General features: G+C 48.2%; 1 protein-coding gene across 9 annotated transcripts in view; it reads right to left on the bottom strand.

Annotated features, from left to right (window-relative positions):
* The window catches only part of neo1a (neogenin 1a), a 145,103-nt gene that overhangs the window by 40,761 nt on the left and 78,807 nt on the right, over positions 1 to 25,535 (bottom strand). For all 9 annotated transcript variants that reach the window (XM_056412129.1, XM_056412133.1, XM_056412131.1 and 6 more), the window contains 3 exons: positions 12,761 to 12,897; positions 3,835 to 3,989; positions 3,564 to 3,684 (listed from right to left, as the gene is read on the bottom strand). In XM_056412129.1, the coding sequence (XP_056268104.1) occupies positions 3,564 to 3,684; positions 3,835 to 3,989; positions 12,761 to 12,897 (413 nt within the window). The remainder of the gene's footprint in view (positions 1 to 3,563; positions 3,685 to 3,834; positions 3,990 to 12,760; positions 12,898 to 25,535) is intronic.

The following is a 25,535-nucleotide window of genomic DNA, read 5'->3' as shown; positions in this document are numbered from 1 at the left end:
TATTGCACGTTTGTGGAATGTCCAGGAAAATAGCTCGAGACGGAAATCTGCAGTCCTATTTTTGACCTCCACCCCCCAGGATAGGATTCAAGATTGCCCGAAAGCCGAATAAAATAAGCGTTCTTTTCCCTTGGGCAGACATTTTGTCCAATGCGTCGTCCATCGCGGTCGACTGCACCCCCGCAGATCAAAGTCACGACGTTGATGCAAAGCACACACACCGCTATTAATAACCGTCAATACGCTGTACATATGCTAACGGCCGACAGCTGACCCTTTCTCCAGTTCCACACACCCACGAGAAGCGAATCGTCAGCGGAGCCGCGATTAACTGCAGCTGGCAGTGTCGAGATCCAAAGATTAGGACGACTAATGAAGATTAGCCAACTTGCAGCCGCTGGGTGCTTAGATGCAGTTCACCCCCCATTGATTCCCCTGTTGGGCGAAGACAACTTTATCCCCGTGGCAAGTGCCTGGCTTATCTCCCCTGGCGGCGAGGGACACTCGCTTCAAGGCGACTCGGATGCCCGACCGAGGCGAAACGCACGGCGGCAGAGAGCAGGAGGAGCGCTCCGCGTCCGAGAGTGGGCGAGCGGGGCGAGGACAAAGATGTCCAGCTGTGTGAGCGGGGTCGCCGCACGGGGATAATATTCAAGCCAGCGCAATTACCACAAAGCCCAGTGTGTTGGATGATCACAGAGAGCAGGTGGCTGTGAAAGACGAGGAGGGAGGGAGGGAGAGAGAGAAAGAGAAAAAGAGAGGAAGTGGGGAGAAAGGTGGCAGATGGCTGTGGGATCGAATGTGTCCAGGAGGAAAGAGAGAAGAATACAACAGAGGGGAGACTCGGTCCGCGAAATATGAGACCGTTGCCAACAGTCGGTCAGTTCGGCTCAGCAAAAAGACAGCAAGCGGAGCTAAACGCACATTAGATCTGGTCGGACGGAGCCCGGCCAGCAGTTTCCCCCTTCGATCCCAGTCTTTGTGCAAAGCTAAGTGGCTGTAGAATAATATGTACACAGAGCGCACTGCACATGAACTCGGAGCTTCACGTCACGGAGCCGAGCCCACAGACCCCCTTGAAGGAGATGCTCTCAAACCCGCTCTCATTGATTGGCCGCTGCACCTCCGCGATGGGAAACTACTTTGACGTTGGTGGACGGCGCCGCAGTGGATGACGTCTGGGCGCGAGCACGTGGACGTCGACGCTTCACGGGGAGAATAAACGGCGTCGCCGCGACTTCGCTCGCCCTCCAGATCGCCATCCTCCCGAGACTGGGATGGCGACATCGTGGATAATAATAATTTTAAAAAGCTGATGAACAAACGGGGAAGCTGGAAAACCTTCTGGTGGTAAGTGTGTTAGGATTGAGCGACGAAGAACAGAGGCACGCACACACACACACACTGTGTGATATTCGTGTTGTAAACAGATTAATTTCGTCAAAGCCCCCCCCCCTGCTCACACCCGCTTTCAAGGGCAGCTGCTGCAGTAATTCATCTCCTTTTATCTTCAACTCAAACAACAACTATAAAAGAATAAAAGAAAGGACCCGGGGCCGTGTAAAGTGGCCGAACCCTCGTCCATGGCGACCAACGCAAACGCACAATGAGCTGCAGGTTATCATTAGTTCTGACTCGCTGTCACCCAGAAGGGGCGACACAGCTGGGGGGCCACCAGTTGGACACTGCTACGCTAATCCATTAGGCAACTGCTTGCGGTGTGTGTGTGTGTGTGTGGGGGGGGGGGGGCTCACGCTCGAATACATTTCATCTACCTCCCCAAACTGGGTCTGAGACTGAGTCAACAGTACCAACTGATTTGTTCCTCCATTTGCCACCTTATTTCCGTGATACTGTGCCTCCGTTATCATCTTAAATTCCTCGTTGTTTTCTTGTGGGGAGGGGGAGGGGGGCTTGGACTCGCCCCGTGGGTAAGACGACGACGGTCGTTATGACTGAGCGAATGATCTCAAATTGAAGTCGTATTACATTTTCCCCAATGATGAGACGCAATGAAACTAAAACTACCTCCAGAACCAGAGGGCACTCAAAATATTTCCCCGCATATTTTCGGAGCACTCAAGTGGTTTTCCGGTCGTTCGGCGCTGCCTGCTTTTGTTGTTCTCTGAGCGTTCAATCGTCTCCGTTTGGCTTTGAAGGGAAACTGTACGACATCAGAGGCTCGTGCTGCTGTACGCAGACGCTCCAACGCTACCACGTTAATAAGGTCCAACAAGTCTGAGCACGCTGCGCCAGAGCAAGGCATTGTGGGAAGCCGCTCTCCCCACCACCTTTCTGTATCTCTAGATGTGGAATGGACCGAGAGCAAAGCAAGCGTGGCCTGCTCCGGGTACACGTCCGCTCCCTCAGTCACCTCCGGTGTAACAAGGTCCCAGGAGGTTCATTTCACCGGTCACTACTCACTCTCACACCTTCACGGATGTGCACAGCCTTCGAGGCGTTTATAATAACAAGGGAGAGCAGAAGACCCGTCCTCTTACTAAAGTGGTTTACAAGACTTTGTTTTGAGAGTTCTGTATCGGTATTTAGAGGGATAAAAAGCTTAAATAATGATTATTTTGGGAGCGTTTAGGAACTCCAGGTGCCCTCACTGATTCTTTGGATGTGTGGCTTTGAAAAGCTAAGAAATAATCTTATCATTGTGGTCAGACTGCTGTTGTTGTTGTTGTTGTTGTTGAAATGGCTGTGAACAGAGGCTTGCATTTAAAACGTTCTGAGAAAAACGGATCAGTAGGGCAGCAGCAACTATTAGATTAAAATCAATCATGAGTAAACGGTAAGCAACAACATTCATCCCCGATTAGTTGGCTGGATGTCAGGACGGATGGCACGCCCTTTGGCAACGCCCCCTCGGGTTTCCTGAGGCAGCACGACAGCCAATGACGCGCCGTGTGCGGCTCACGTGATGAGTTACAGGAACACCGAATATTTTTGTCCCCGGAGTAAACATTGGGGAAAAAAGATTTGCGATCCAGCGGGTGAAGTGCGAAACTGACGTCTGGTTTCTCTCTCTATCATTTTGTGAATCTAATTAGCTAAAGGCAGGACAAAGAGACACTGGCGCAACGTTATAACTTTATGGAAATATCTGATCAACCCGTGTTTGTTAAACGTCCCTTTTATTCTCAGCGCATGGCTGCATCAACAATGTCAATTTACGACAAGGAAAAAGTGCGCTTGTATGAAATAATTAAAACACATGTTTTTTGTACCCTAACCCTCATGATAGGAGGGAGCAGCACTAGCTTCAAGAGTTGCAAAACTTCTAGGGAGGAAACACCAAGTCGGCAACACTGACTGTTAAGCCCCTCCCCCAACATGATCATAATAAACGTAAACACCAAACCCTGATATCATTAGTACTCACAGATGTTTAGTTAGCAGCTTGTGGAGGACTGATGATTAATAAAAGTAGTAAATCAACAGATTTGTTAGTCGTCGTCCTACTGATCAGACACCATTCTTTTTTTTTTGCATTAATTATTTCATCGCTCAAGAATCGTTATCCATTTGTTTTGTTATTTTCTTGGTGAGAGGCGTACCGTGATCTAAGATGATGAGCTGGGCGCTGGACTGGATGTTGCCTGCGTCGTTCTCCGCGAGGCACTGATAGAAGCCCTCATCCGACTTGACCAGACCCAGAACCTGCAGGTTGTGCTCCTTCTACACAACCGGAAGGGAACACAGGGACGAGCCGTTAACGTCGTCAGGCACGCAATTACTCACCGGCCGTCGACTCCTAAATAACAACAACGTCGTCAACGCAGACCGACCGGGGAGAAAAGTCAAGACTTTAGCTCCAAATGAACTCACGATGATCTTGAAGTAGTCGCTGGGGATGACGGCGTCTCCGTTCTTGACCCACTTGACGGTGGGAGCCGGTGACCCCGACACCTCGCACTCAAAGACGATGTCCATGGACTCGTGGGCGTAAACGTTGTCCGGCCGCTTGACAAACTGGGGAGGAACTGTGGAAAACAGACGGGGGGGGAAAGGGGAAGTCAGAATAAAATAATACATCACATTTATGGAGGGGAAAGGTCCAGGGGAATCGGCTGACCGGTTGAAGCAAAGCCGCGAGTGACAGATGACCCGGTGGGGAAATATTGTCGGAGAATCCAATTTGTCAAAAAACTAACCAGGCGCATCCACAACGCCACGTGGCAGGAAACGAACAAGTCCAAACGACGCCATGCCTCCCCTCCAACTGCCACATGTCCAGATCAGGGAGGGTTGTGAGAGAACAACAAACGCCATCTATCCAACAACCAGTTGACCCCTTACGCGTCTGGACCCTTTCCACTGCTGCGACCCCTCCAGCACATTGGATATTAAAGAGGTTCGACTCCCGCTGTCCTTTCGTGTCCAACAGCAGTCATGTATGTACCAGTGCCGTGCGCTGGCGCACCGCACGAGACGAACTGGGCACTTGCCGATCCCAGAGTCCCTTTAATGAGGGCCAGGAAGGAGTTATTTGATCTACTGGGATGATGCAGCGCCTCATCAATCCGTCCCAGAACAAGGTCACTGGGAGCGCAGGGCCCAGGCCTCGTCCTCTCTATAATTGGACTGCATGTGTATGTGAGGAGAGATGTGTGTGTGTGTGTCATTTGCTGCCTCTGTGCTTCCTCTGATAAGCAGCAACCTCGCTGACCAGTTTAAATGTGTTGTTGGTGTGTGGAGCTTCGCCACCAGATCCCTGGGCTCTGTGATGGCTCGTTATTCACATCTATTTTGTGGCATTTCCCATCGCGTTGATTGGATATTAGCAGCAGTGGGTGGATCGTCTACTTCTCTGGCTTTATTCAGCATGAACAGCGGATTGTGAGGTCAAGACCCCCCCCCACACACACACACACACACACCCTCATATACTTGTTGTAGCTGCGGCTAATTTACCGCAATGAGAAAATTGCTCGCGAACAGATTAGCGTTCGTTCTGCTGGGAGACGGGGGCCTTTATTAAAGTTATTTATTTATTATTATAGTTGGTTATAATTAAACTGCTCCAGATGCTATAACCTGTGCAGTACACACAGTTTACTCACACAATGAGATGTTAAAGTGATAGACTTTGCTAGAAATATAAAAAATTGTTCAACATGTTTGAAACTGTGTGTCTTGAGAGTATTTCTTTGTGACGGCTTCGTGCTGGTGACGGCTTGTCACCCACTGTTCCCATTAAGTAGTCTTTCTAGCTTTACATTTTATTTTGCGGTTCAACTTTCTCGTTGCTCAACTTTTTAATGACGCCTATAAATTCATGCCCGTCACTCAGAATGTCAAAAATGAAAATACAAATCTTTAAAAGATATCCAAAATCAAACACATTAAAGGGTGTCACAGTAATCCCGTTTTGAGTTCCTCTTCAGGTTTGATGCTAAATACAAAATGTAAAAACCGAAGCAAAGCCGCTCGGCAGGAACTTTTGTTTCTTTCTGTGACCAGTCAGTCAGTCTTCCACTCCCACAATGCAGCAGGAGAAGACCGACACAAAGCGGCTGGATGGAGCCGCCGAATGCTGAAGCCTTCCCTTCGCTTAATGAGCGTCGAGACCATCCTGCGAGCTGCGGAGAACACTGCCGACGAGACGGAAACGAGGACGGTGATGCCTGTGGACGGGATGGCTGAATGATCGTCAAGACAGCCGTCACCCTGCTCTGTGTGTGTGTGTGTGTGTGTGTGTTTGTGTTCCCCGGAGCAGGATTCATGAACTGTGAATAATGTGTCTCCCAGTGGTTTCTCCTGGATGGTTGCCTCTAGTCGCTGTGCAGCAGAGGCAGGTAGAATCCTTGGTTTACTTTGGTGTGTCAGGCAGACGCCGTTAAGACACGAGTCTGTGAGTAGGAGTGAGTGAGTGTGTGCGTGCGTGCGTGTGCGTCTGTGTGTGTCGAGCTATGTGTGAATATGAATCATTTTATGTGTCTGCATACTTGTTTCGTTCCATCATTACTGGTGCAATATGCTGCACTGAATTGTATTTGCTTCCATCCCTGCAGGCTCAATGTGCCAGAGTAGATTTGTATTACTTTTTGCTGTTTGTAATACAAGTGTGTGTGTGTGTGTGTAAGTGGCCTGCTTATGCATGCGAACATATGTTTCTGTACGTCCATGCCGTCTCAATCCGTGCAAGTTCATGATAGTCATATGGGCTTTTGCATCGCAATGCCTTTGTATGTACTATGTGTGTGTGTGTCTGTGTGTCTGTGTGTGTGTGTGTCTGTGTGTGAGAGCATGAGAGTGTGCAGGGCCCCCAAGTGAGATTTGCCGGTGACAGGATTTGATGGTGACTGGTACCCTGTGGCTCTCTTTATCCCTCTCTCTCTCTCTCCCTCCCTCTCACTCACTCCTTCCACCCGACTCTTAATCTTCCCATAACTCTGTTTATCTCTCCATCTTCAGCCTCCCCCTGCGAGCAGACAGGCACGATATATCTAAAAGCAGTTCAGACATTCTGAACCCATTGGACTGAGCAATGAGTGCACCGGTGTTGCTTGGGCGGTGGGGTGGAGGAAGCTCTCAGGACTCAACAGAGGGTGGTGTATGCGTACGTGTACGTGCGTGCGTGAGCGTGTGGAGGGGCAACTCTCCGTGCAATATGTCAGATGACTTTCTTTAATTGGATGTTTCCAGCATGACACATGCAGGAGCAAATAGTCGCATTTACATAAGGAAGCGAAGACGAAGACGAAGAGCGACCGACGCCAGCTGTTGGGATGTTTTTCCAACACTTCCTTCCCAATAGCATGCAATTCGTAAACCAGAGCACCGTCGGTACCGGTGCTGGTTTAGGAAGGAGGACGCATTTATACAGCGAGCTTCGCTTGATTGACAGGTGTCTCGTCCGACCGCGCGCCGCTACGCTGTGGCTGCTGCTAACAGGTTTTCTCGTCATCAGCTCGCCGATTCCCCGGATCCAGTGACGGACGGAGACGGTGAGAAACCAAGCGATGAATCCAAATGCGGGACTTAAAAAATGTGCGCGTCCCTCCGCGAGCGTATACTTCCCCAGCTGGGTTGTGTCCAAACAGGCCGACGTGCAACGGAGCATAGATCGATAACAGATAGAGCTTTCTAATGAAAGGGAAATCGAACACAGACGGAACGACACGACAAAAGAAAGGCGGATACGCTAAATAAAATAAACGTCAAGACAAATGTGAAAAAAAGAAGGAGAGCCGTCGGTATTATGTCTCTAGCCTGTAGATGAGTAAAAGAAGCTTGAATGCAGACCTGCGCTGACTCCAGTGGACGACTAAGAGAGGGCCACCAAAAGGTCAGAGAGGGTGTTTCACTGAGAGCTTGTTAAAACAAAACCCAGTTGGATTTCTAAAGGGATTCTGGGTAGAAGGCTCTCCTTTAAGCTCCACGAGCAGCCAGGAGAGAGAGAAAATAGTTTGAAAATGCCAGTCTCCAACCCGTTAAAAGAAGTGAAATATCAAAGTCAGAAAGCTGAAGGAAGCAGCGGCATCAGTTGGAGTACTTTCCAACGCTTGAGACATAAATTCTCCAACATCGAGAGCACGGCCGTCATCCGTTGAGGCCGAGAGTAAAGAACGGCGAGGGATACAAGGAGACGTTCTCCTTCCCCGTTAGCCAGGGTTTAAACTCTGAGGGCGAGTGGAACTCGGACTGGGCTAATCACGCCGTCCCGCTCTTCCCAAGATAACAGCCGTAATCTTAATCCCCGGCCAAAACAAGAGATGCCGGGTGTTTGCAGAGCGCACAGCGTTGAGAGAGAGGCGGAGTCTCAGAGAGGGAAGCTCCGCTCGCTCTACGGGCGGGTTTTTTCATCGACTCACTCTCGATGGTTCTCGAGTTACAGGCGTCGAGTGAAAGCAGAGGACCGGAGGTTGCTCAAGAAACGCTGAAGCGAAGCTCGCTGGACGTTCGTGGTGCTTCCTCTGAGCTGGAAAACGGATCCTAACAACTCAACCTTCTATTGGAAGTGTACGGAAAAACATGAAGAAAAAATAACGTGACCATTCACCTGCATCGCATACTAGTGTATTGTATTGATGTGTGTGTGTGTGTGTGTGTGTGTGAGCTTCCTTTTATCAGCGCGATGGAAAGGTTCCGTTATCTTTGGGCCAGGGTGTCGCTGCTAAACTAAACGCAGACCAAAATATCCACCAGATCTTTATCGGATCTCTAATTCTTCCTTGCGCCATTTTAAAAAACAACTATTCCCGTCACGAGCTGGGAAATAAAACTTTGAGCACAGATCAGAAATATATGTTAATAGACGCCACACACACACACACACACACACGCTCGCGCTCTTGTTACGTTACTGGTGGAACGATGCAAGTGGCCTATGGCGTGTGGCTGTGATACCAAATCAACGTGCTTCTTTTCTCTCGCTACAAAAGAGTTAAAGAAGAAGAAGTTGGAACAGAGCTGAAATTCAGCACGTCGAGTTTTTTGTTGTTTTATGTTTTCCGTCTATTTCGAGCCATTTCCATAACAAGGAGAAAACACTCCTCCTGTCTGTGGTTAGACATCCTCAGCCCATATAGGAATAGACATGGAACTTTTACAAGGGGTGTGCGTGTGTGTGGGGGGAGGGGCTTCCTGCATGTCAGCGCTACACGTGGAAAGAACAATTAAGTTGATGACATGACAGCATGAGGCCTTGATGGATGAGGGCCAATGACGCCGAGCCCCATAAAACGGGAAACATGCATGTTTGTGGAGAGACTATTTCGGTCCTGCAAACACACGCGCGCACACACACACACACACACACACACACAAAGTACAGGTCTGGGTGGTGCCCCTGTCATGCAGGACCATAATCAAAAGCTGCTGCCTCCTATGGCCTCATTTATCCTTCTGCCAGCTCTAATAGAGGGTGAGACGTCACAGCAGTCATACTAAAGAGCACACACACACACACACACACACAATAAACTTTCTTGTTAGACGTTCTCCCGTAGTTCAGCTTCACTACAATGCCGGATCTGTGTTTGTGTCTCTGCATTTAGAGGCTCTCTAATCCTCTTTATCGCACTGGCACTTTGCTTATATTTAATGTTCTATTTTTTTTTTTAAGATATGGCACACACTGCCCTGGAATGCCGACAGCTTATGTCCCGACAGCCGCTGACATTATCTTCCCGTTGTGAAGAGGCCTTTGTGTTTCCTTCACTCGTTCGGACCGTTTTGATCGTAACGAGTTGGGTCACTTGAGCCTCTTCTGTTGTTGGCTGCCGGGGGGCTGGAGAAAGACCCAGAAACCACCCCTGCCATGATAAGTGGTGCGAGCTGAGGGAGGAGCTTTGAAGGTGCATTTAGAGACCATTACAACCGATACCGATCCCATTCTTTTCAGAGAAACGTCTGCGGAACACTGGGAGTTTGACATCACATGTGTGAATCTATTGGTTCAATAACAAACTTTGTTCCAACAAACGGTTTACATTATGAACTGGAAGAAGACGGACATGTTGGCTTTTCTTTAATGACTGAGCAATACGGGCCTTTTCAATAATTCCTTCTTCGTTGGTACTTGATCTTATTATTTTTGAGTGACTGGGATGCCTTCCTGTTTATCCAGTTATCCCCCCATTTTCTAAGAGCGTATAAATATATATCTATATGTATATATATATATATACACACATACATATAAAAATATAATATATATAAATATTAAAAAATATTAAATATATATAATGTTTATAAATATATATAATATTTATAAACATATCTCAAATATATATAAATAAGAAATATGTATATATATATATATAAATTGTTTTAAAAAGATATATATAAATACATATTATCTAAATAAAAAAATATGTATATATATATATATTTAATATTTATAAACGGATATTTACTTACTTACTACTTTAAAAAAAATATATATATATATATATATAATTTATTTTAATAGAAAATATCTATATCTATATACACACACACAAGTTACCAAACCGTATTCATTTAAAGATAAAAAAGTATCCACATATTCTAGGTGGGTAGCAAACGAGGAGACTCTAGTTAATTGAAGCTCCGATGAGGCAGGTTCACCGTTTGAATAATGGTGAGACCGTGCACGTGTAGGGAATGCATACAGGTGTATAGACGGAGTGCATATTTGACCTTGTGAGGCCTCAATATATATGCATGGTTGTGGGTGCACGTGTGTGTGCGTGTGTGTGTGTGTGTGCGCGCGCGTCTCCCCTCCACAGATGAGCACCAGCTGCATCGTGAAACCCCCGAGCTATCTCCGGGCGAAACCCTAACAATGTTTTTCCGCATCACATCCCCGGCTGACTCTGTGCATCTTTTTCCGGCGCACATAAACTGCCCAGTGTTTATGAAGAGCCACTCACCGTGAACGCACAATTTCTCCTCGTTACTGCGGCGAGAAAGATCCCCGAGGTGTTTTCAGAGGTAGTCAATCGTAGGGAACCCTCTTCTGATGATGGTATGGATTCACACCACACTGATTTCTACGGAGGGTCTTTTTTACGAGTGCAACCACTTCTCGGGGGGGGGGGGGGGGGGATTAAATTGACCTTTCAAGTGTCACTTCTGTTGTAAAGTGAGCGAATCAATGTCACAATCCGGTTTCTTCACGAATCTGGATGAAGCAAATGCAATTAGGCCCGTGTGTCTCCGGCGTGGGATTCAATCAAACGCTTCTATCGCGTTACAATGACGGATGCCTTTCGACAACATCGCCGGTCAATCAAACCTCGACAGTCTTGTCACATTGGAGGTGAGGGCCCGGCGGGGAGGGGAGGGGGAGGGGGAGAGAGACTGTTGGATAGATTTTTTTTTTTAAACCGAGTGAAATCAGATGTCCACATGTGAGCTGATCCGATTTTCCATCACCGTGTGGCGGAGGGCTGATGGAGGGATTTGGGGGAAGGAAAGAGATGGAGTCATCGCAGGATGCGGCCGCGTGTGAAACGCAGTGTAGCGGGGAATGAGCCTCGGGGTGTTCCCCCCCCTCCATTCTCCAGTGATTTCACACCGAATCCTGTTGCTGCACCTGGGAAAAGCACACATGACGTGCGCCTGTGTGCTTTTCCCACCGGCACAAAGTCCTACAACAGTAATTACGACACAATTACTGCGGGTGTGTCGACAAAAAGGTGTGTTGCGGGGGTTTTATGTGAATTGGTGGTATGTTTCTCAGCATGTTTTAATGCATGGATGTTATTTATGGAATATCCAGTGGATATCTGACAAATACTTTGATATAGCTGCACATTATTTTTGCATTATTAGAGTTAAGGGATGAGACTGTTCCACATTGTTGGCTTAACAGCGCAATATTATCGCTTATCCATCCCTATCTTAGTGCTATGTAAGTTAGGATCACTCGGTATGATGCTTCAGTGTGATTTAAAAGTTGTCATTGCTGTTGTTCTGCACCTGTAGCGCACATGTATCTGCCCCGCCTCCTCTTCTTTGTGATTGGATGGCGCAGTAAAAAAAGTGTTGCAATAGAGCAGTTTAATTCGTACGATGTACCATCGACATGAAGTTTGCCATATTTAAATTAAAGCGTACCTGTATAGAAACCATAGTAGACGCTGAGATTGAGCGACTCAATAACGCCACTTGCATTTGTTAATTCACACTTTCGGTGGAGGTTATTAAATCCGAAATAATTAGGTGATAATTTCGTGCTTTTGGAACAAAGACGTCATCAAAGACCAGTTAGAGAAACCCACCATGGCACAAGTACCGACTTGCGTATTTACTTTACACCAGTCGTGCACAAATTAGCCTCCGACTTTCAAGGTAAGCCTTTGAAAGTGACGAGTAGTCGGCACTCACTTGGGAAATAGCAGCTGTTGCGTGTGGAAGTGTGATAATTAAAGCGGATAAAAAAAATCTAAATGAATACGTCTCCAATTTATTTTAATTGCTCATCAAATCCGAAATTTGAGTGATAAAAAGCAGAGAATCAGCAGTCTGGCGTCTCCACAGAATTTACCACAAATTAGATGCAGAACGAACACCTTCATCATAATTTGTTGTTGAAAACACCTCAAATAGCAAAGGCAGAATCTTTCCTTCATATTTGTGATTCCTCTAACGGAATGCATTTGGGAAGAGACCCTGTACGGCGCTTCTGTTGCAGGTGTGACCTGCATGTGCGATGTCACCTGGTATCTATAAAAAGTCTCTTCTAATTCTAGTTCTCGTCTTTCAGCTGCCGGCGGTGCGAGCAGCTCAAATCTGTCTGTTGTTCCCGTGTGAAGACGAGGTAGACACACACACACACACACACACTCCATATGCCACACGTCCCTACTCATACCGAATAAATCACTCAGCGTCAACACCGCCTCTATATCTAGCAAAAACATATCATTTTTGGTGGCGTGCAGTGCACCTCAATGGGGCCGAGTCGCCTGGTTTGCATGCAGGAAACCCGACGTGTTCATTTCACTGCTGACTCGATCCTTCAGGGCTTTTTGTTCCTGGTCTGCCTCCTAAATGACATTTAATGAGCTCATTCCCAAACATAAATCAGATGGAATGAGACCGTTTTCCGCACTCTCAGAAGTAAGCAACGCATCACTTGCCAACGCTGCCTCCCTAATCTCCAGGTTGGGCTTTAATTTCAGCCCCGACAGTCCAACAGTTCCTGAGTCATACCCCATTAAAATGTGTTTGAGGATTTTCGGTGCTTCTGGCGCCGTTCGGATTCCGGGCCTCGGGTCCCTCAACGGGAAAGCGGACGGCGTGCGTTATCCGAGGGTACCTTGTATGGAGAGTTGGGCCTGGGCTTCGAGGCTTGCGTTGGCGGCCTCCGCCACGCAGGTGTAGACGCCGGCGTCCTCCTCCGTGAGGTTGGAGATCAGGACGCTGCCTCCTCCCAGCAGCTCCACTCGACCCTCGCTGGAGAGAGACAAAGTTGTGGGGAAGAAAGGGAGAAAATAAGTGTTTATAAAACAGGATAAATGACCTTTAAGGGCTTTTCCACAACACGACGCAGAAGACCTCAGGGCTCAACATCTTTTGACGAAATGTTTTATCCAGACATGAAATGTAAGTAATTACGAGCCACTTGTAACCGAGGGGTCAAGGTTCACCTCCTAGCCGGAGGGAGACTCCACATCTGTCACCGTTTACCAACCCTTTGAATAAAAGAAAATGGGAAAAAGATGTGGAGAGAGAAAAAAAAGGCACATTTACAATTCATCTTAATGGGGATTTATGGACAGCTGGAGAATTTGGTAAACTTGTGACCTTCTAGAGAGTGCATATAGTGGACTACGTCATATTTCAAGATTCAAGATTCAAGATTCAAGATGTTTTATTTGTCACATACACACACAGGGTGTGCAGTGAAATGAAAGTGGCAATGCTCAGCAGGAATGTGCATACACACTATTTACAATAAAAAACAACACAATATTTACAGTAAGTGTGTGTGTGTGTGTGTGTGCGTGTGTGCCTAAGAGGCAGTTGTGTGGGTCTATGTGGGGGTCCTGGTGAGGTCGGAGTTCACAGTCCTGATGGCCTGAGGAAAGAAACTCCGTCTCAGACTCTCTGTTCTTGCAGCGTGACTACGGAGGCGCCTGCCTGACCGCAGCAGCTGAAACAGTCTGTTGTTGGGGTGGTGAGGATCCTTCATGATCCTGCCGGCTCTGGTTCTGCACCTCCTGGTGTACAAGTCCTGCAGGGTGGGGAGAGTGTAGTTCAGAGTGTTCAGCCGAACGCACTACTCTCTGCAGAGCCTTCCTGTCCTGGGCGGAGCAGTTGCCGAACCAGGCTGTGATGCTTCCTGTCAGACAGCTCCAGAGTAGAAGGACTGAAGGATCCTCTTTAAATTTCCTCAGCTGCCTGAGGTGGTTGCCTTTCTCACCAGAGTGTCTGTGTTTGTTGACCATGTCAGATCCTCGGTGATGTGGACTCCCAGGTATTTATACCGCTCACCCTCTCCACAGTAGTCCCGTTAATCCCCAGTGGTGAGTACGTCCTCTGTTGTTGTACCCTCCTAAAGTCCACAATCAGCTCCTTAGTTTTGGTGACATTCATGATGAGGCTGTTGTCCTGGCACCAGAGTGACAGATCAGCAACTTCCTCCAGGTAGGCCTTCTCGTCGTTGTCGGAGATCAGGCCCACCACCACTGTGTCATCCGCAAACTTGATGATGGTGTTGGAGCTGAACCTGGCCACACAGTCATGTGTGTACAGGGAGTACAGTAGGGGGCTGAGGACGCAACCCTGGGGGGATCCTGTGTTCAGGGTGAGGGATTTGGAGGTGTGTCTGCCCACCCTGACCACCTGTGGCCTGGCGGTCAGGAAGTCCAGGATCCAAGCACACAGGGGGGTGTTCAGTCCCAGCTCAATCAGCTTGCCGGCCAGTCTGGAGGGGACTACTTATCCTTCTTGACCTCACCGCAGCATTTGACACCGTGGACCACTGCATTCTTCTACACCGCCTCCACTCCTCCATCGGACTCTCTGACTCTACCTTGGCCTGGTTCACATCATATCTCACGGACAGAACGGAGTATGTGTCCCTCGGAGGTGCTAAGTCAGAAATGCACCCTGTCAGCTGTGGTGTCCCTCAAGGATCAGTCCTTGGCCCCATCCTCTTCACTCTGTACATGCCCCTGGTCGCGTGTCCAGTCCGGCATGGAATATTTTTCCACTGTTACGCTGATGACACCTCTACATCAAAACCAACCCAACCTCTGCAGCCCTATCCACACTCTCCACCTGCCTGGAGGAGATAAAGGCATGGATGACTAACTTTCTGCAACTTAACAGTTCAAACGGAAGCCATTCTCATTGGCACCCCACACCAGACCCGGTCATCCACTATCACCAGCATCAACTCCGGCCACGACATCCACCTTTCATCCTCAGTCACTAACCTCGGTGTCAGAATGGACCCTCACCTGACCTATGAGGCCCATATCAAACATCTTTGCAAGACCTCCTTTTTCCACCTCAGGAACATTGCAAAACACACTCACTCTCTCTGATGCGAAAAACTTGTCCATGCCTTTGTCTCCTCCAGGCTGGATTACTGCAACGCACTCCTCATCGGGATCGAACATCCAGCAGCTGCACATCCAGAACTGTGCTCCTAGGATCCTGATGAGGGTGCGCACGACATGCGACCACAGCCCTCAAATCCCTCCACTGGCTACCGGTCCAGTACAGGATTAAATTCAAAGTCTCCCTGCTGACCCACCAGTGCCTCCATGGCACTGTCCCTCTCTACCTTAAAGAACTCATTCCACCCCAATCCTCCCCGCCATCTCCGCTCTGGACTGGCCAACCTCCTCCAGCCTCGGAGGACAAGGCTCAACCATGGGACCGCGCCTTCTGTACAGCTGCTCCCAGTCTGTGGAATGCTCTCCCCGACCATTTAAGGGCACCGCAGACTGTGGATTCTTTTAAAAAAGGCCTGAAAACCTATCTTTTTAGAAAAGCGTTTGATTGACTACTTTTTAAACTCTAAAGTCATTTATGTTTGGTTTTATTTATTTTAATTCTTCTCCTTTGTTTGTTTTTAGTTTTTCCCCTTTTTGTGCAATGTAGCACTTTGAGATCCTTCGTTGGATGTAAAGTGCGTTATAAATTAAATTTATTATTATTATTATTATTATGGTGTTGAAAGCTGAACTATAATCAATGAACAGCAGTCTCACATAGCCCCCCCTCTGGCTGTCCAGATGAGAGAGTGTGGTGTGCAGTACCTGGGAGACAGCATCATCCGTGGATCTGTTTGGGCGATAAGCAAACTGCAGCGGGTCCATGGAGGAAGGGAGGAAGGCGCAGATGTAGTCCTTTATCAGCCTCTCAAAGCATTTCATGACCACCGAGGTGAGGGCCACCGGTCGGTAGTCATTCATACATGCTGGAGAAGCATTCTTGGGCACAGGGACAATAGTGGATCTCTTGAAGCAGGCGGGGACCACGGACTCAGCCAGGAGAGGTTGAATATTGTGGTGAACACTGGAGCTAGCTGGTTAGCACAGGTCTTCAGTACTCGCCCAGATATGCCATCTGGACCTGCAGCTTCTTGTGTTCACCCTCCTCAACCTCCTCACACTGTGCTCGGTCACAGAGCCTCATCCCTAGTAGAACTCACCAGGTGTTCGCTTCCTGCCGTTGTTGTTAGCGGCGAGCTAACGGTGTTGTTGTTGCTAGCCTCAAACCGTGCATAAAATGAGTTCAGGTCGTCCGCTAGGGATGCGTCGGCACTCACCATAGCGCTGGGTCTGCTCTGGTAGTTTGTGATAGTCCGTAGCCCCTGCCATAGGCGCCTGGTGTCGCGCTGCTCCATCTGTGATTCCACTCTGTCTTGGCTTCCTTCACCGCCCTCCTCAGTCCATAGACCGCTGCCTTGTACTCGTCCATGTTGCGGATACAAGACCGGTATAGGCAGCAATGCAGGCGTTCACAGCTTCACGGATGGATCTATCAACCCACGGCTTTTGGTTAGGAAAGACCCTAACTTTTACCGTGGGGAAGGTCCGTTAAGCGTTGCTATGAGGCTCATTGCTACTTCCAAACTTCGCTGGCGCCACTGGAACTGGATTGGATCATGTCCCAGTCGACGGCGCAGGCGCCTGTAAGCCCCTGTAGCTCAGCCTCTGATTGGTCAGACCACCGCCGTTCCTCTCGTCTACACGCTTCCAGCGATCTTTTATCCGGAAGCAGAAAAATGGCGGCATGGTCTGATTTTCGAACGGAGGAGAGAGACAGCCTTGTAGCCTCTCTTGAATGGCGTATAGCAGTGGTCCAACGTTCTTTCCCTCTGGTAGCACACGTAATGTGCTGGTGAAAGTTCGGCATGACTTTTTAGGTTAGCGTCCCCAGCCACCACCACAGCCCGGCCGGATACTTGTTCTGATGCCGACATAACACATCGTGTAGGTCCGATAGTGCTACGTCGGTGTCCGCTTGTGGTGGTATGAGCGGCTGTGGTGATGACCGAGCTGAACTCCGGGGAAGGTAGAATGGACGGCATGAGATCGTCAGATGTTCCAGGTTCGGAGCGAGACGAGGAGAAAGAGTCTTAATGCTCTTGGGGCGCACCACATGTTGTCGTCATCGAAGCAAACCCCTCCACCCTTAGATTTACCAGACTCTTCCGTTCTGTCTGCACGGAAAACAGAGAAGGACTCGGTTGGGCATATGACTCGATCCGGCCAGCGGGGTCCCCACGTTTCCGTCACACGCTTCCGTCAGACAAAAGATATTACAGTCCCTCATGTCCCGTTGGAATCTGATCCTTGCCCTGACATCATCCATCTTATTTTCCAGAGACTGGACGTTAGCAAGAAGGATGCTGGGCAGAGGTGGGCGGTGGGCTTGAACTCTCAGTCAGTATTTAAGCTACAGCTGGGGCCTGCGCTGGGCTCGGTCGTTGTTTCATCGCCCGAACACGTGTGTCCGTTCTGTCCATCAGAGCAACGACACAGCGATCTGACATCGAGGAGATGCGATTACTCGCACTGCAAGAACTCAAAATGTGGAGTGTTTTTCTTCTCCTCTCGTGCACCCTCCGCAAATACTGTTCACTAAGTTTGTCCCCTCAGTTAATCATCACGAGGAGGCATCTTTTCCCGTATAAAAGATCAACTGCAACAACACGGCGGCGGCGTGTTGAGTGCAACATCAGAGTCACGCTTTCCACCCGGCGCCTCAAAAATATTCATCACTCTAATTTCTCGTCATGCCCAATCCAAAAATAGAACCACCGGTGACCCGCCTCCATTTTGAAACCGCCCTGACTTTGATTTACCACCCCCCCCCCCCCTCCTCTCCTAACAGCCCTTGGGGGGGTAGGAAGTCGTCTGTGGCCCCGGCTTGAATCAACAACCACTGGAGCATGGGAGGAGGAGGAGGCGGAGGAGGAGGAGAGGGAAGAAAACACAAATCAATAATAGCTCACTGGGAACTCTGCATTCAGAAAGAAAGAAACCGAGACGCAGCAGCAGGTCGGCTGGGGAAGATAAAGATTCAAAAGGAGGGGTGGAGGGGGGGAGGGGGCACAGCGAGTGAGATGCTACTGAGGACAGCAAGTGCAGTGCATTATGGGGGTTTTGCGCAGGATGCATGCCGAGGTAAAGACAGAGTGCACTGGAGGAAAACGACTCGGCGCTGCAGGTTGATTTAGCTTTAAAACAGACCGCCGACGAGCTCCGCCTCCTCTCTCCTCCGACTGGCTCGGGGGGGTTTGGCAGCGCCGGCCTTCGAGACCATCTGCCCGTCTGTCTGCGCCGGAGTGGAGTGAAGCGTTCGAGTGGCACTCGACCTGCTGTCGCCAGCATCCCCCCCCCCCCACCCCCCGCCGCTTCGCTTGAATCGTTGGGATGAACTCGACTTGGGGCATGAACTCACGGCCACGCGAACGCTTAACGGCCGAGCCGACGCTTCCCACGTCGGGTGAGATCGCAGCTTTTGTAGAAACTGTACTTCCATTGTCATCACTACATTTAAATATAAGATGAAAGAAATGGAGGCAGAAATGTCAATGTTTCTTAATTTAACAGTTAAGTCTCTTAACTTGTCGTCTCTATTAACTCGTCTTGTTTGGTGTTTTTTGTTTGTAACTATGCGTTTCTTATGTTGCTGCCCGTCTGGTCCAGGTCACCCTCGAAAAAGAGATTTTTAATCTCAATGCGATTCACCTGGTTAAATAAAGGTTTAAATAAATAAATAAAAAATGAACAAAACAAACAACCAGGCCCCCGTTCCATCCCCGCCAACTCTGTCCCATCGAAAGAAGCTCCAAAAGTCACTGAATGTAACGAGAAAGATGCCAAGTCGACAACACTGGCAGCAGGACTACCTCCAAAATTATAATTTGAACATTGAACGTGGCTATATTATGTTAGTACTCCGTTCCCTGTCAATCTGGCAGCTTGTGCGTGCATATACACCTTTATTATATGTTCCTCTCTTCTTTTTGTTTGCCGTCGGGATGTAAAGAGAATTTCAACAAACACACCAACGACAAAATCTGCTGTAATGCAAAAACTTGCACTCTACAGCAAACCTGTAATTACCGTCAGCCGGTGTTCGCCCATTAATGACCCATCTGAGACCTGTCGTTTGACCTGCAGACAGTGAGCAGGGCAAAACCACCAAGCTAGTAACAGGAAACCCAGATCGCTTTGAAGTCTAAAAGAACTATAGAACAGCAACCTCGGCCGTTTCTGGAGATTGTATAATGAAGAAGTACTCAGCAGGAAGTCCGACAGAGTATGTTCCCCCTTCTTAAGTGTTCAAAAAACATACATCGGCAACATAAGTCTTACGCGTTACACACAGAGCCACGGGAACCGCCATGCTGGGCATTCAGCACGCCGCAGAGAAAGGCCCCGCTGCATGAGAAATGTCCCTGAAAGACGCCGCTGTTGCACTTATAGTGCAGCCTCACCAGGACAACTATTCACACTCTCGGCCTTTAGTGCCGCATGCGCCTGTCGGGGGTGGGGGGGGACGCCTTGACGCCTTTTCTCTTGTACTTCAAAGGAGGAACACACGGCACACATCAAACCCACCGGTGAGCTTTCTCATTCCCGTTCGCAGCCAGAGTCAATCTCACGGCTAAAGTGCTCCGGGGAACAAAAAACTAGTTACTTCTTCAAGAGAGAGAGAGACCGTGGCTGAGGACACCTTGCGCTAACTTGCGAGGGAGCGTTTTTGTGGCCGTTTAACAATACAGACCTGCCAGAAGGCCGTAGCTGCAGGTCCTCGGTGACACACACGGCGCTAAGTGGGGCCCTAATTAAAAAAAACACATGATCTGCAATTCACCTCCAAAAGAGCTGCTAAATGATCTCACCGATGCCACCGACGCTTTCTGTCTCGTTGCCACAACGCCGAACGCACCGTGAAGGGGGGGGGGGGGGGGGAGAGCGCGTTGGGCAGGCGAGGCGCGCTGACGCTAATTGGCCTCGTTTCTAATAACTTCCTCTTCCAGCAGCGACGACTTTCCACAGTGTTGTGCGGTGCCAGAAGAGGACATACGACGTGGCTGTTAAGTCTACAGCATCATCATCCTCCTCCTCCTCCTCCTCCCTCATGTGTGTAAACGGCTCCGGAAGAAAGAAGAAGAGGAAGAGAAAAAAAGGTGTTGACAATGTCCTGTCAACATGAAAGAGGTCTCCAACACAATCTTGTCGCCTGCACTGCCGTTTGGCTTTCGGGGGCGGTGGCGGCGAGACTTCAGAGAGAGGCCACACACACACACACACACACACGAGTGGTGACTCGGCCTTCCGTAACAGAGTGGCAGCAAGGTCAGTACAACCGGGCGAGGGGAGGAACGGGCACAGAACTACCAGCGGTGCTGTGCCAGGGTGGGGGGGGGGGGGTCGTGCTATCCGCTGCATATAAACAAATATTTTTGCAATCTCTAAACTTGTCTTTGTTTGCCGTATTTCTTCCTCATTACTTTGCTCCCTTTCACTTTTCCCTCCCTACGCTCTTGGTCTACGACCCCTAACCCCTCTCCCAGTGGACCAAAACATAATCAAAACGGCTCCATAAATTTGCATGAAGTTCAAGGTGCGGGATTTAATTTTCACAGCCGACGAGGGCCGATAGATGATTTGGACTGATTATTTTGTTGTTGTCCATCCCCCGTCCATCCACCCCCCCCTCCACTGCCCCGCTTCAAAAACACAACATTGTGATTAACCGTAACTGTTCGGACGTGAGCTTCAGGAGAACGGGGGGGGGGAGACCAACGAGAGACAAAATAAATCAGACAGTCGAAGGAAATACATGATTGAGTTTTGGGAATTAAGGCCGAGGCTTCTCGAGTGACTCGGCCGTGAAAATGGGTTTGTTTCCCTGGCTCGTAATGGAGAGCGGCAACGGCAACGGCCCTCGAGACTAAAACGTCTCTCGCCTCCCTGACACGATATCGGATGATTTGTGCATATTACGATGAAGCCTGCCGTCCATAACTCGCACGGTATGCTTTCACAGGGCTCTGGTGGGCCGATGGGGGCTCTTGACGCCACGTGAACCCCGTGTGTGTCCCGTGTGGATCCACGCCAAACCTCCAGCACGCCCTCGGATTATGAAGCGTATTAATAGGACATATCTTTATATATATATACCCGCATAATGTCTGGGGAAGAGCTCCGGTGAAGCCTGCAGGCGAGTCGTTTCTGCCTGTAAATGACATACGTCTGTGAATAAAGGCCCATACTGTCAGGTCTACCTGAACTAATGGTGCTGTGTGTGTGTGTGTGTGTGTGTGTGTGAGTGTTTGAGAGACATCTTATAAAAAAGAAGGCGTACCCGCGCTCCACTGCCAGAACAGCGTGTTGCTTGTCTCGTTTCCTCGGCCCACACGCTGACAGAACCACTCCATTACCGTAAACCCACTCATCCATCATGTCACCAGAAGAAACGGGGAGTTCCTCCGCACAACTCGGACCCTGTGGGCCACCGTCCATCTGAAAGGATGCACAGGTAGGCCTGGACTCCTCCGGTACCGCCACATGCCACGCTCCCTCGATGAGGGGGAACACGCGGAGGAGGAGGAGGAGAGTTTCTATTCACATGGATCTTAACCCTTTCTTGAACGCCACTTTTAATGCACACTTTATACTGGTCACCTGTAAAATATGATGCAATGTTAATGCAAAAACTCCGACATTAAAAGAAAAAATTATAATGCTTGTTTTTGAGATGCCTTAAGTTGATTGTGAGCTTGTACTGGACTATATAAAGAGATGTTTCTGGGGTTTGAGGGGGGCAACGATATCAGAAACGCATTTCAAATATAATTCGGTCCAGTACATGGCTACCTCAAGTCGAGCTTCATGAGAGGAATAATATGTGCAGAACTGTTGTACAGGAATACATTTGATTTTGATAAAGTGTGCCGGGGAGAGTGCTTCCATACTCGCACATTCTGACATTTAGATGAAAAGAAAAAAAAATCACAATCCTCCGATATTCCACCTCAGGTGGAAGTCTTTGTGCTCCGAGGTATTCATCAGCTCCCTGAGGACATCTGAAACTGCACTAAGTACTGCCGCCGTGTGCAGGAGGAGAGCGGGGGTTCGGCACCAGGCGGACAATCGCCATTATCCCCTCGCTAATCGTCACTCCGAGGAGAGAAGCGAGTGAAGCTCGTGAGGCCATTAACACCGAGAGGTTGCCTCTCCGGCGGGATGAACGGGTTCCGCTGCACCCGCCGGGCTCTTTGCTGCAGGAGCGGGACCCCCCCCACAGAAAAAGGTGGGAATTAAAAAGATCAATGACAGCAGCTGACTGTGTTAACAACCCAACTGGACTTAAAAGAGGACGTAGGGAATAAAGCAGGTTAAAGTTCTGAGTACAGGGCTGCACAATTAAAACCTCTATTAAATCATAAGCACCGCTTTTGGCTACGCTTCCTCCATAAATGACCGAGATGTTTTGGCTTTACTTTTGGAGGATTGTGTGCAACCCCTAAAGCTTCAGCCTATGAAAACCTCCCCTTAATGCTGCAGGCCAGAGCAGTACCACACTATATTGATGATTACTAGTTCTGGAAGCTCACTTTAAAGTCCAATTTTAGTGCAAATGTGTGTTAGTTGGCAGGAATGTAACCAGCCTCACTCTGATGCAAATATAATAATAATAATAATAACTTTATTTATATAGCACCTTTAAAAACAATGTTTACAAAGTGCTCCACAGAGAGTCAAAGCAAAACAAGTGGAATAGCAAGAAACCAATATTACATTTAAAAGCATATATTAAAATAAAAAATAAAATGGAAAAAAACAGACAACTAAACTAAATTATTTCTAATATGTGTCTGTTAGAAAGAATGTGGGGCAAAGAAGGAAATTAAAGCAATTCTCTGTTTATGTCAAAGTCAAAATGCCACTAAAATCAATGAATGATCACGTTTGAACATCGTCTTCTAACATTCTTTGAGAGAAGAAAGACTTCACTCAAAAATACAGACAATTATGGACAGGCATGAAAACGGGTCAGGGGTGAAAAAGGTGAGGAGGATAGGCACGCGGGGGTGTGTGCTGGTGGTGACTTCCACGAACATCGATGTTGGACGTTGTATGATAATCTATAGGTCCTCCATTCTGACACCAAGTCAGTGATCGGGCCCTATAATACTATAATAATAGTAATATTGTGTATAATATGGTCATTCATGAACCAACTTCCTTTTTGTTGTTGGCGTGAACAAGTCTTCAAGTCTTGTGCTCTGCTGAGCCATGAGTCTGTTCCTCGAGTCTGTTCTGCCTCTACCTGGTTGTCACGATCTTCTATACCAGGGGTACTCAACTTCGGAGGCCAAGAGGGCCACATTTAAACCACAACAGGTGCAAAGGGCCACAAATTATTATTAACATATATTTGTACCATTTTATTCACTGTATTTATTACTACCTAATTTTCACACGATTTTGGTTGGCTAATTATATTCGCTGACATGCACCTGATGAACACAGTTTTTATGTTGAGTAAGTCTGTTCTATACCATACCTGCCATAAATATCATGATACAATACCATAAAAACAGTATACCATAAATACGATACTGGTATATTTATCTATAATAGTAATAAATAAAATATCTGTATGGTTCACTTTTTACCAACTTTTTCAACACTTAACAAATAGCAGTAATATTAGTATTAATACAGCAAGATATTAATGAAACTACATGGAGCCATCATAGCATTGATCAATGATGATACACTATGAGGCCGTTAGTCTCTGACCAGAGGATACAGAGTTCATCAGGAAGAGCAGCTGTAGAGTTACAGAACTTTACAGACTGAACTTAAACATTTCACTTCTGGCATCTTTTTTTTATTTTAATTTTAAAGCCGAAAATTCCGCCACTTAACGCCCCTTGAGCGCTGCGCTGCGTGTGCAAACAGCTTGACACGGAGCAGCGCGTGCGCTCTGATCGCTCCTTTAATGAAGTATTGAGACAAAAAATATGCTAAATCACATCGCTCTTAACGTACGGGTACTTTGTTAGCATCGCTCCACCGTGCAGCGCGACAGCAGCAGAAGTAGCGTCTAACATTCAAGCTAACCTAAACCACCAATCGCTGAAGACATCTTGACGCTGATTGGCCGAGACGCGACACGTCCCATCAAAGATGTTTTATTGCGAAGAGCAACACTTCACACTTTCTCCGCGTCCCACTCCAATCTCATAAACGCCGGCCGGCCAATTGGCCCCCCTACCCCAAAACAAACACTCTTCGGATCTACACGATTCACGTAAGTCACCTATTTTGGTTTCAAAACGGCGAATTTCGCCGAAAGGTGAGGGATTCTCATGCCTGATGGAGGATTGCATCTGGAGGATTGAGGATGAGCTGGGCCATGCGAGGACTAGCAGGATTTGGATTTAAACCTCCAACAGTAACATTGTTGAGCTCTTATTGTGAAACATATGGCGGCCTGGACAATACGGTTAAAAGCCCCTTTTCATTTCAAGACTCCCCATGGACCGACGTGTGCCTATGCATTCGTATGTGACGTGTGCGTTTCTATTACTTTCTATTCTCTCACCCAGAAAACAGCAAGCGAGTGAATAATGTAGTGTGTGTGTGTCATATGGGAAAGAGTGTGACACTGCAGTTCAATAATAGTCCAATTGCAAACAAATTTCCCCCGCCGTGCTTCCCTCGCTCTCTGTACACAAAGAAATGCAATATACAACATCATATTGAAATGAAGGCGAGAAGACAAGGAGGCGAGGAGACGGATGGCTTGGAGGCTTTGGCTGGTGGGGGTGGGAGAGGAGTGTGGGGGGGGGTCATTTACATTCTCTGTCAATTCCCTGTTGCTCGTGGGATATACATAATTCATCCGTTTTTTATTGACTGCTGGAGAATTCCATTAGGTGATGGAGTGATACTCCCAAGAACAAAAGATGACGGCCCCTTTTCATGAGTTTTATCAGGACCGCTGTGTGTGTGTGTGTGTGTGTGTGTGATGAAACCCTTGTCGCGGCGCCCTCCATCGGCGCATTTTATTGCCAACATTGTTGACTGAACAGCTTCGAGAGTTTCATCTTTGGTCGCGGTGCTGCCGAGCTTTGAATCAGAATAAACTATTCGGCGTCCTGGACTTTTCTCCGCGCCTAAAGGAATCTGAGGCTCGGATCTGGTGAATACACAAGCGGCGCGCCGCGGCACAACGCGCCGTAATCAACACGGCAATAACAATCGTTCATTTGAGATTGTGGATATATGCTCGAGATGAATAATTTCACGAGAGAAAGCGCAACAGATGGTCCGCGTTAGCATCCCCGACGCGTCTGGGGGGGGGGGAAATGATGTGTGCGCATTAAAAAGAAACAGGTATGGACAATTCTTACAGTTCATGGGCGTAAATGTGGTGACAGAAGTACGGGGACAGTGCCACCGCTTGTCGTGTTAGTGAGAGCGTAGGACGTGATGGCACATGGCCAGATGTACACACACACACACACAGACACACACCCACAGACACATTGATGATGTTGGCTGTAACAAAAAGGGGTCTATTAAGAAAAGCAGCAA

The sequence above is a fragment of the Pseudoliparis swirei genome, chromosome 4, assembly GCF_029220125.1.
Source record: "Pseudoliparis swirei isolate HS2019 ecotype Mariana Trench chromosome 4, NWPU_hadal_v1, whole genome shotgun sequence".
NCBI lineage: Eukaryota > Metazoa > Chordata > Actinopteri > Perciformes > Liparidae > Pseudoliparis > Pseudoliparis swirei.
The sequence above is the reverse complement of the archived record's forward strand: the minus strand, read 5'-3'. Positions and strand labels throughout refer to the sequence as shown.